Genomic DNA, 12634 nt, shown 5'->3' on the forward strand with positions numbered 1-12634 from the left:
TGTGAGTCTCAAATGAGATCATATTTGTACAGTGCTTTAGTACAATGCCTGGCACATAGTAGGTACTATACTGTATAAAACGCCTATGCCTTTCCATTTCCCCCCATCCCAAATTCAGCTATGTCCATTTAAATGATTAAACAATTCCAAACTCAATCAGATGGGTCCTTAGCAGACATGAGGCCCAGGACTCATTCTAGAGGGAAAAGCTTCAAGGCAGCCTTTCTCTCTGAGGCCATAGAAACCATTGTCTTCCTTTTAAGTACTTGGATGCAGATAGAATGTTGAGATAAAACAATTTCGCATTTTATTGCCAATTAAATTGCCAAAACAGTTGGCATTTGAAAAGCCAGTTGAGAAAGTGACTTGACAAAAAATTCATCTCTTTAGTGTTAGGGAGAAGGTGAGTGTTGTATCTAGGATCCTTGAGGATTGCTCAACACCATCTGGAATTAGTTATTCAGGGAGAAATATGGAGAGGAGCTGATGACATGTTTCTCAGAGAAAGGAGAAGAAGAGATCCTTCCTGAGGAGATTCTTTTCCACCCTCTCTTATCACAGGGATTTCAGAGAAGAGGTTTTGGGGGATTTTTTTAGTTGATAATTATGGAGAAAACTGAATGTTGTAAGAGGAAGTAGAAAAAAATTCCAACATATGAATGGATTTGGAAACATTTATTATGCCATGTCTCAATGCCAAGCGCTGAGCTGAGTGGTCAGGGAGGAATGTTTCGGTTAGGGAAATCATAGGAAACAGTGCCTGGAGTCCTAGGGGGAACCGATACATCTAAGGGAGTAGTGGTCTGGCAGACGTGGTTTAGTATGGAAAGTTATAGGGATGGTGAATGAGGGGAACCACAGCAGAGTAGATTGACACAGCCTTTCCAGGAACAGGAACAGAGTTGATTTGATTGTGGTTCCTGAAATGGAAAGTTGGACTGGGATGGACAAGGGTCTATACATGGTGGGGGGGGAGGGGTCCTCATCTGTAAAAAGAGGTAGAGAAGAAAATGGCAAACTACTCCAGTATATTTGCCAAGAAGACCCCAAATGGGGTCAAGGAGAGTTGAACACAACTGAAAAAAATGCCTAAATAACAACAACAGAAATGTGCCAAGCTCTGGAGATATAAATCCAAGCAAGCAGGACAGGTCTGCCTTCAGGGATCCTCCATTTTAATGGAAGAAAACAAAACATATAATGGAGTCATGGCTATATTTAGGGCAGGAAAATCAGAAGGAGTGGTAATTAGTGGTGATTTGGTGGGGAGAGGCACCAAACCCATACAGGTGAGTAGTGACTAGGGAGGGGACTTGTGACTGGGGTCATAGGTCAATTAATGGACATCTCCTTCACAGGAATGGTAGTGCTGATTTGTTTCACATTATTAGAGGTAGAAGTGGAGAGAGAGAGCTCAGGGTGTTGGTCAAAATGGCAAGCAAGTGGTATTTGAGGGTTAATCAGAAGCCCAGGGTACCAGAGTTCTCAGTCAGAGGTGGAGGCTGGAGAACAAGCTGTTGTAGAGATGCATTCGGTTAATAATCTGGGTGTCTTTTATAACAATAACACAGTCTCCTAAGAATGGTGCCCCCCTCCCCCAAGACTATAGTATATTTTTGTTCTGTGCTAGCAATCATGCCTGAGTCAGGTTGAATGACTTAATGTTAAGAGAGCTAAGTAGGCAAGACAGTTAAGGCCGTGGCCAATCCAGTCATTGACTCACTAGCTTTCAGCCCTCATTGTGTCCTGGTATAGGACTCTTACTTGAGTCAGTGGTACCCAAATAGCCTGAAGGCAGCATGGTATAATGGAAGTTTGGAAAGGGCAAAGGAGGTTCCTGAACTGCATAAGTAGAGGGAATTTCCTCACCAGGGTGTTTCCTGTACCAAGGAAATCACAAGGCCAGTTTCTATTCCTATCCATCCTATTAAAAGTGACAGTTCTATCTATTGATTTTGTATCTGCAGTTCTTAACATACTTATTTGTGATACTGGAACCAACTAACTCTAAGATGTTGCTTTATGATGCTTATGTGGGATCCTAATGAAGAAGCCTAATGAAGAATTCTTTTTTATAGAATACTATTTCTATGTTTTCCCAAACTTTTAACCAATCTGGTTTTTTTAAAGTGGACAAACTCATTTGCTTCAGTTGATAGTATATATGAGAATATACCAGATAATACAGAATGAAAGAGCTCTCCCAGTGGGAGTGAGATAACTTGGCTCAACAGAGAGACAGAGACAGAGAGAGACAGAGACACAGAGAGAGACAGAGAGATAGACAGAGACAGACAGAAAGACAGAGAGAGAGGAGGAAGAGAGGGAGACAGACAGAGAAAAAACAGATAGATAGAGACAGAGAGCACAGAGACAGACAAAGACAGAAAGAGAGAAAAAGGCAGAGAGACAGAGAGAAGAAGACAAAGAGAGAGAGAAATAAAGAAAAAGACAGAGAGAAAGAGAGAAAGGGAGGTAAGCAAGGAGGAAGAAGGAGTCAGAGAGAGCAGAAGGAGACACTCAAATTTCGGCCAAGGGGAAATTCCTTGAGGTCTCTAGTGTAGTAAGCTGGGAACAGAGTGTGGTCAATGTACCAGTTCCTCCACATAGAGACTTCCCAGAGTCTCCCTCTGCTTCTCTATGATGCTTGAGCAACCGCTGAAATGCGGAGCGTTTTACCTTGTCCCTCTCAGCTTCAAGCACTTAGCAGGACTAGACTCCTCTATGACTCTTAGGATTCCCCCACATCGTCCCAAACTCCATGAATTCATTCTTCTCTTGGACGTATCAAGGTAGTAAATCGGTGTTGATGTTTAAGCTCTATGATCCCCATGAACCCCCAGTTCACTCTACACCTTGTTGCTGGGGCAGGATGTCAAGAGTGGTCATTAAACTGATAAGAAATCTCCTGTGCTTTTTCTTCACACCACAGTGGTCATGGTCAATGTTTCTCGTTGACTTCTCATCAGGAAACCCCCTATTAATCAGAATAGTTTTTTCCTTCTGCAGTAAAATAGAGTCAGAATTTTCCTATTTCCCCCTAAGTGTTTAGATACCTAGGAAATGGACAGAAAAGCTGGCAGTACCTTATCTTTTGGCCAGGCAGCCTGGTGGAGAAGGAGCTGTCCAAGTTTCTGACTCTCCATGACCTCATTTGGGGTTTTCTTGGCAGAGATACTGAAGTGGTTTTCCATTTCCTTATCCAGCTCATTTTACAGATGAGGAAACTGAGGCAAACAGGGTGAAGTGACTTGCCCAGGGTCACAAAGCTAGGAAGTATCTGAGACTGGATTTGAACTTAGAAAGATGTCTTCCTGATTCCAAGAGCAGTGCTCTGTCCACTGCACCATCCAGTTGCCCCCAGAGTCACTAAGACCTGAATTTAAATCCTTCCTTAGACAGATGTGACCCGAGGTAAGTCAATTAATCTCTCAGTCTCAGTTTACTCATGTATAAAATGCATGGGTTTCATTTGATGGTATCTAAGGTCCCTCCTAGTTCTAAAGCTATGATCCTGTGATCCTTAGTCTTTTCCCCTTCCAGTGCCTCAGTCTTCTCATCTGTAAAACAAGGGGGTAGGACTTGATGACCTCTAAAGTTTGTTGTGAGGACCAAATGAAATAATGCTTCATTTATAAAGTAAAGTGCACTTATCAAAGCTAGCTATTATTATTGGCTAAGAAGAAGTGCTTGGTGATGGATTGGCCAGGTCAATTGGGGCCCCTTCCCTCTAGAGTGACAGCAATTCTATCATAAATTCATGCCTTGATTGATGTGTTATGTGTCTCATGCTGGGAACCTGAAAAAGTGAATTGAATTTTGTTTTTGTTTCCCTTTGTAAGAACCACTTGGTCCCAGGAAGCTTCTGGGAAATAAGGGCATTTCTTCCCCCCGCGGTCCTTACCCCCATGAAGCTGAGTGAGGGGCCAGGGATAATGGAGATGACTTGCCTCTTTACAGTAACGCACCACTCACCGGGCACAAGGGTCTGAACCGGTATCAATATGTATTAAGCTGAAGCAATGGAGGAGGAACCCAGAAAATAACAGTAACTAAAAATAGAATGAAAAGCAGAAGTAGGGGTTTCCACAGATTGGTATCTTGCAAATGCCCAGTTTTTCAAATGGTGACAAGTATCCTGTGTGACTCTGAGGTCAGAGGAGGAACCAGCTACTCAGGGGCTGCAAACTCCAAGCAAGTTACTTCTGTGCCTCAGTTTCTCCACGTGTAAAGTCAGGTAGATGGGGAAGCCATCGTACTTTACATCAGAGGGATGTTGTAAGGAATGAAGACAAAGAGGGCAGAAGGCTTCAGGGTTAGGAAGATTAAAAATAATAACCAAATTATTCATAGTATAGTGGAATCAGAGGACCTCAGTTCAAATCCTGGCTTTAATATATACTACCTTTGTCACCTTGAACAAGTCTCTTCCTCTCCATGGGCTTCAGTTTCTTCATCTATAACATGGAAAGTGCTGGGTTGGGGGTGGGGGGAGTGTTCATTTTTCCTTTGTTAGATTGTTGGTGGTGGTTTTTTCCATTTATGTAGAACTGACTATGGGCCAGGCAGTATACTAAGCACTTTATAATTATTATTTCAATTGATCTCACAACAACCCTGGAAGACAGGTGCTATTATTATCCCCATTTTATAGATGAGGGAACTGAGGGTGAAAGCGGTTAAGTGACTCGTCATGCTGCTAGCAAGTATCTGAGGCCAACTTTAAATTCAGGGCTTCCTGACTCCAGGTCCAGCGCTTTGGTCATTGTACCATCTAGCTACCTGGTTGGACTTCATGATCTTTAAAATTCAGTTCCTCTTAGCTCTAAATCTATTATCATAAGTCTCTTCCCCTTCCCCTGCCTCAGTTTCCTTATTTGTAAAATGAGCAGGTTGAATTTGATGGTCTCTAAGGTGTCTCCCAGCTCTAAGCCCATTATCTTAAGTCTCTCCCCTTCCCTCAGTTTCCTCATCTATAAAATGAGGGGATAGAATGAGAGGATTGGGCTAAATGACCTCTAATGTCCCTTCTTGCTCTGGGTCTAGGGTCCTAGGCTCCTCTTCTGCAGGAGAATTTGTTTCAAAACACATTTTTTTTTCCTGTGGTTTTGTGACTTGTGCATAAAAAAATGGACTTAGAATAACTTTTTTAAAAAAGAAAAATGGAGCTAAAGTTGACTTGGATGCTTCTCCTTCCTCTTGGGAAAGTATCACATGATGCCACTGCAGAGAAACTTCTGTTCCCCCTCCCAGCATCCCCGGCAGGCTCTTGGACCCTTTGTGCACAGCTGGGGCTTCCCCAGAGAGATGCTCACCCTTTCCCACAGTTATCACATTCCCGAAGATCAATCTAGGTCCTGTTTTACTAATGGAAAAGCCCTCATGTAGGCAGAGCTCATGCTAGCAAACCTATCCAGTAAGCTGAAGCTTGGGGGCAAAGAGCCTGGACAACTGGACAGCTCCACCATTTAATCTCATTGCTCTGTCTTGACGAAGTTTTCTGTTAATAGCACAATTACATAGTGTTTTAAAGTTTGCAAAGCTCTTTACAAATGTTATTTCATTCGCAACTTGCAACAGCCTTGGGAAGTAGGGACTTATCCCCACTTTATGGATGAGGAAATTGAGGCAGACAGAAGTTAAATGACTAGCCCAGGGTAACACAGTCAGTATTTATTTGAGGCAGGATTCTAACTTGGCTCTTCTTGACTCAACCACCTAGTTGCCACACCTTACACAACTCCCCAGTAAACTCCTTGAGGGCAGGGGAGGTTTCACTACTGTATCCCCAGAACCTACCACAGTCCCTGGTACACAGTAAGAACTTAAGAAATGTTTGTTGATATATGGATCTCACCACAATTCAGCAATTCCCAGTATCTCAGGGTTGGAAGAGACATGGAAGGGAACCTCATCCAAGCCAGACCTACTACATTCCTACCAGGGGGACTTCCAATCTTGGCTTGAAGACCTCCAGCAAAGGGGCACCAAAGCAGCCCATCCTCCTTTTGGATAGCTCTTATTCAGAGCATTATAGATTTCAAGATGGATGGGACCTTCAAAGCCACCCAGCCATAGGATCATAATTTTAGAACAGGCCACCCCCCAAAAATGCAGCTAAGGGTAAAGGTAGATAGAAAAATGGACTTGAAATCAGGGAGACCCACACTTAAAATCCTTCCTTAGACATTCACTAGCTGCCCAATCCTGGGAAAATCAATCTCCCTCAGCCTCTATTTCCTTGTCTGTAAAAAGGAATGGTTGGAATTGGCAGCCTGTACAGTACTTTTCAGTTCTAAATAAATAGTTCTATGAATCCAATCCCTTCATTCATCGATGGAGAAACTGAAGCAGACAGCGGTTAGGTGACTTGCCCGAGATCATTCAGCTAGGAAGGATCTAAGGAGGGATATGAACCCACATCTTCCTGACTCCAGGTCCAATGTTTTACCGGCTATGTTATGCTGGCTTTCCGATCCATCTTGTTTTACAGATGAGGAAGCCAAGTCCCGCAGAAGAGAAATGACTTGTCCAATGTCACATAGAGGCCTCGGCAGAAATGGGATTTGAACTCGGGATCCTCTGACTCCAAATACGTATCTTCTTACTACTCCATAGCAATTGTGAAGTTTTCCCTTTCACTAATCTGAAATCTGCTTCTCTGTGCATAAAAGTAATGTGCATGTAGAGTATATTTTACCTACTGGAAAGGTACTCAGATAATAATAAGGGGAGCTACCACTACCTTTGGAATTCTGGATTGAGGTGGTTAGGTGGTTCAGTGACTAGAGTACTGGACCTGGAAACAGGAAGACCTGAGTTCAAATCCAGCCTCAGACACTTACCAGCTGAGTGACCCTGGAAAGTCACTTTAACCTCTTCTTCCTGCCTCAGTTTCTTCCTCTATAAAATAAAGATAATAACACCACCTACATCCCAGGATTCTTGAGAGGATCAAATGAGATAATACTTGCAAAGCACTTTGCAAACCTTCAAGTTCATTGTAAATGTTGGCTATTCTTATTATCATTCCCTTAACCATCAAGCTTAGAGTCAGAAAAATTTGATTTCAAATCTGGACTCAGGTACTTCTGAGCTGTGTGACCCTGGGCAAGTCACCGAACTCTCTCAGCTTCAGCTTCTTCTTCAATAAAATGAAGATGATAGTAGTACCTCCCTCACAGGAGCGCTGTGATGATCAAAAGAGATAATAGATAGAAAACAGTCGGCAAATCTTACAGCTCTATAGAAGTGTAGTAGATTTTCATTATTATATTTCCTCCACCTGGCATGTCTTTCCTCACTCATCACCCCCGTTTTGAAATCTCTCCCATCTTGAGGTCAGTTCAAATGCCAACTCCCTAATTGTCTAATGAACTCCGATTAGTTATAACTGACATTGTTATAGAATACCCCAGTACTGGACTCCTAGGCGAAATAGAGGGATTGGACCATGTGGCCCAGAGGCCACCTCCAGCTCCCTAACTGAGCCTTTGACCTTGGGAAGTTCACTTCAACTCCCCAGGCCCCAGTTTTCTTGTCTGTAAAGGACTCAGAACCTTTCTGGCCCAAATGTGCCGATCCTCTGACCCAGGGGTTGTTCTAATCTCCCAAGGTCACAAATTTCCTTGCTATCCCCAGGTAGGATTGGAGAATGAGGGCTGGGAAAACACATCTGCCAGCGCCTGATTTGAGACATTTACCACACTGCTGGTATTGACTGAGGACAGACACAGAGAAGCCATAGGAAGCCCAGAGAAGGCAGGGCTGCTGCTCCCTAGGGCTCCCAGCCCAGCTTTGACAACAGTCACTCACCTCCTCTCCAAGTGCACATCACGTAAAGCAAATCAATGGTGATAAGCATTGCAATAAGTAATAACCAACTCCACGGAGCTTAAAGGTTTGCAGAACTTTGTTATATATTAGCTCACTTGATTTCTATGAGGTCAATGGTCTCATTTCATAGATGAGGAACCTGAGTCCCACAGAGGTAACTTCGTGACTTGACCACCAGAGGTGGGATTCAAACCTGGCTCTCTGCTCATTCCAGATCCAACATTCTTTCCAGTCTATGTAACTCCAGGGGGAAGATCACACACTAGTCCCATTTTTGTGCTCAACTATTCAGTTTTCTCAATGACTCGCCTATCTAATCATACTAACACCCCTACTCCCCTTACCGCCATCCTCCCCAACCCACCCCCATGCACATGTAGAAACTCTTTTGTCATTAGTAGTATATTAAAAAACTCACTTCAGGCATCTGGAACATGGCAAAAGGTTTTAATAGTGGGGATTCCATCCATTCCTTGAGGATATCCCTAGAGAAGGCAGTATTATCAAAAACAGTCTCCTCTTCTTCCCCTCCTCCCACCCTCACTTTCCACAAATCACTACCGTCACACATATCTTTTTGGCATCCTGATGAATTCAGTCAGGGCATGACATTCAAAATGTTTGGAGGTCCCACTGAACATCTGAATGGTTTCTGGAGTTACTCTCCATCCCAGTACAACTCTTTGGGCAGGGTTTTGTTGTTAACGTTCCTACTGGATTCTGTGTCCTTGATTTTCCTGGGCGCTTGGGTCTCAGGCCCCAGATCTTGAACTTGGTATAGACTTTTGGGAAGGATGGACTTGAAAAATAGTACACCAGGGGGTCTAGCATGCTGTTCATATAAGTGAAGCTGAGGGTGATATGAAGGGTTACATACATAGACTTATCACAAGCACTTGATGGGACAGTCCAGAGAAAATACAGTCTGGCCGAGACACTGGGCAGGTAGCACATGACAAATACCATGGTCACCATAATGATGAACCGAGTGGCCTTTTTCACCCGAGTTTGTCTGGTCAGCTGCTGCCTCTGCCTCAGACTCCCAATGATGTTGAAAGAGCAGAAGGAGATGATGCCCAGGGGTAGGAAGAACTCCAACTGGAACATGATGTCATGCCAGCCATTGGCAGACTCCATGATGAAGCTTTCACAGGACACTGTGCTGATCTCTACACAGAGGTGGCTCTCAGTCAGCAGAAATAGAGATCCCACAATGACAGTGGCCCAGAGGGCACAGGCAATGCAAGCTGCTGTCCGATTGGAGATGGTGTTCAAGGCATGATGGGGATGGACCACCTTGAAATAACGATCCACAGCTACCACTGTGAGAAATACAATGCTCCCTGCTCGGTTGGTGGCCAGCATGAACAGTACCACTCGGCAAGGGATGTCTTCAAAAACCCAGTTCCGATTTTTCCAGTAGTAATCAGTCCGAAAGGGAAGACATATCATCAGAAGGAAGTCTGCCACAGCCAAATTGAAGAGATAGATGGTGCTTGGTTTCCATGACTTCATATGAAAGCAGAAGCCACACAGAGCCAGGCCGTTGCCCAAGGCTCCGAGCACAAATGCCAGGACCAGCAAGGGTGGCATCACCTGGGCGATGGTGTCCCCTTGGATGAGACAGCAAGTTCCATTCATGAGTGGCAGAGGACCAGGGAGCTGGGCCATTCTTCCCATCTGACAGCTGAGCTGAAAGCTATCAAAGCCTCCCTCTGCAGTAGGCTGCATTGGTCAGCCAGCTGGTTGTCGGAGTTTACCACCGTGGGTGTCTCATATCACACACATCTCATCTCTATAGCTACAGGAACAGACATATTAATCAGGAAACAACAGTCAGAAGGGCCTCCCTTGACCCAGCTCACAAGTTGGTGGAGAAAAGTGGTATGCAAGAGTTAGGACTGGAAGCGTAAGCAGCTTGCCCTCCGAGCGATCACTTCCCAGGAAGCCCCCAACAAATCTGGTGGGACTCTTGCTGCCGATCACAACGTCTTTTTTTCTTGCCCAAGAAGTGGTTGGGATAGTTTTCATTTTCAGCTGACCTGTTTCTCCCTTGAATCACTCTAGACTGGCTAGCTCAAACTGCCTGAAAGGCACCAAGAGCTTGTTTGCCATCCCTCCTGGCCGGGAAAAGCAAACATTTCCTGGAGCTCTTCCCTGCCCCTTTGCTTGTGTTCCTCCCCCTGACCTTTGACTGACTGCCCAGTTCTTACCTCCAACCCTATGGGGAGCCTGCATGGAGTAACAGAAGGAGAGGAGGGTCAGTTGTCTGCAATACCATGGACGCATTCCCATGTTCACATCTGTGCACATGGAGTGGGGATGAAGGAGAGGAGTTTAAAGACTAATTCTGAGAAGTCATTCTTAAGTTTCAGAATTGGTTTCACTGCTAAGAAAAGCCACAGAGGCCACCATGACCACTTAACCTCACAGCCAAAGTCATACTTTCCTTCTGCACATCTTTCCTCTGCCTCAAATAATGGCACAGTTTTTTGAGGTTGTGAAATAGAAACAGGGATCTTTTCTCATAGGTGTATCTCTTTGGGAGTTAAATCCCCACAGTTCTGGGAAGGGGAGCCTAACTGGTATGTGTTCGTCCTTCGTTGCCGAAGAAGACCCTGCCATCAGAGAAATAATGACGACTTGCACTTGACTTTGTTTTGAGTGAGGGAGGACTGTGCAGGTCACCAGCCTCACTTCTCCTCCAGAGCCATCTGAATCCAGTGACCAGATATTCATCAGGATGACTGGAGATGACCCAGGATGAGGCAATTGGAGCTAAGTGACTTGCCCAAGGTCACACAGCTAGTGAGTGTCAAGCGTCTGACATTTGAACTCAGGTCCTCCTGACTCCTGCACTGGTGCTCTATCAACTGTACCCCCCAGGCTGCCAGATATGATGAACATGATAAATACAAAGAAGTATAGGAAGATTTATATGAACTGATGCAAAAGGAAGTGAGCAGAACCATGGTTGGTATGTTTGCAAGAGAGGATCAGCCTCTGAATTTGCCATGAGTGATTAAGACCCTCAAAAGCTGAAGAATATGTTGCTTGTGGGTTTCACTCAGTCAGCAGGGGTCCACTAAAGTAGAGATGAGACTGAGGGATGTGGTCAGTTTGTCTGTGTATTCAAATGATTGCATACCCCATAGTGTATAACTCAGAAAAGCCCCTCCTTCCAAAGACTCTGGGGCAGGAGTGGGTAACCTTTGGATTGGAGGCCACATGTGGCCTTCTAGGTCCTCAGCTAAGGCCTTTTAACTGAGTTCAAGTTTTACAGAACAAATCCTTTTATTAAGGGGATTTGTTCTGTGAAGTTTGGATTCAGTCAAAGGGCTGCACTTGAGAGCCTAGAGGGCCGTATATGGTCTCAAGGCCATAGCTTCCTGACCCTTGGTGGCCCTAAAGTTACACAACTAGGCAGTAATAGAATCAGGGTTGGAACTCAAGATCTTGAACTTCACACCCAGTACTCTGGGTGTTGCTTTGTGTCACTTTTCATAATCACAGTGGAGACCTTTAAGTATGTGGTTCCCCATGCCTGGAAGGCTCTGCCTCCTGTCTTCCTTCAGGTCCCCGCTAAAATCTCACTTTCTGCAGGAAGCCTTTCCTGATTCCCCTTAATACTAAGGACCCCCCTTTCATTGTCTCCAATTTATCCTGTCTTTAGCTTCTTTGTACATAGTTGTTATCATATTTCTGTTCCATTGGATTGGGAGTTCCTTGAGTCTGTCTTTTACCTTTTCTGTGTCTCTAGCACTTAATGCCTCGCACATAGTAGGTGCTTAATAATGTTTACTGATTGACTGACTGACAGACAGAACCTAGAAACAATTCAAATTGACCTCAGATACCGGGTAAGTGGCCCTGGGCAAATCATTTAACCTCTTTGCATCTCACTTTCCTCATCAGGAAAATGGGGAAATTGGAGTCAAAGGCCTTACATGTTTCTTCCATGATCGTATGAAGTACTCTTATCATTTCAGATTTAGAATGGGGCTTTTTCAAATGGAGCTCGGGGATTTCCCAGTCATACTCTATTAGCAGCAAGCTTTGCTTATGGAGGGAGGAAGGAGCCAGAGGTGTAATTTTGTGGTAATTTTGCCTAATGGCCTACAACCTGGAGAATTTGCCACATCTCTTGTATGACAGATATTAGACTCTAGATAAAGCCCGTTTAGGCAGCAGGATACTGTAGAAAGACTCCTGGGTTTGGAGTCAGAGAAATTGGATTCAAATGTTGACTGTGTTATTTACTGCCTGGCTGACTTCAGACAAGGCATGTTCCTTCCTTTACTACTCGATTTCTTTTTTCTGTAAAATGAAGGTTGGATACGATGACCTCAGGTCACTTCCATGCCTTAGTATCCTGTTTCACAGTTGGCCAAGCTCTTTCCCATACTCTTATTATATTGTTCCAGCAGCAACCACCACCACCACCAAAACAACAATAAGAATTTTATAGCATTTTAAGATTTGCTAAGCACTTTATAAAGTGCTTGATTTTTACAACAAGTCTGGGAGGTAGCTGCTATTTTTATCCCCACTTTATAGAGGAGGAAACTGAGGCAGACAGTGGTTAAGTAATTTGCCCAGGCTCACATAACTAAGTTGTCTGAGGCTGGTTTGAACTCAGGTGACTCCAGGTCCACTGTCCTATCTGCTGTACTATGTATCCAGGAGGGCTGACAGATTGCCATGTCTGGTTTCTAGAAAATAAAATTGAGGCTGAGAGAGGTTAAGTAACTGGCCAAAGGGAGGGAGGAAGGGAACAAGCATTTATTAAGCACCTACT

General features: G+C 44.3%; 1 protein-coding gene across 1 annotated transcript; it reads right to left on the minus strand.

The window, feature by feature from the left end:
- Positions 1–8262: 8262 nt before the first annotated feature.
- HCAR1 (hydroxycarboxylic acid receptor 1) lies at positions 8263–10481 on the minus strand. Its single transcript, XM_072600596.1, has one exon. The coding sequence runs from the start codon at positions 9565–9567 to the stop codon at positions 8449–8451; it is 1119 nt and encodes a 372-aa protein (XP_072456697.1). The 5' UTR covers positions 9568–10481; the 3' UTR covers positions 8263–8448.
- Positions 10482–12634: the final 2153 nt, after the last annotated feature.

The sequence above is a fragment of the Notamacropus eugenii genome, chromosome 4, assembly GCF_028372415.1.
Source record: "Notamacropus eugenii isolate mMacEug1 chromosome 4, mMacEug1.pri_v2, whole genome shotgun sequence".
In the NCBI taxonomy this organism is placed as follows: Eukaryota; Metazoa; Chordata; class Mammalia; order Diprotodontia; family Macropodidae; genus Notamacropus; species Notamacropus eugenii.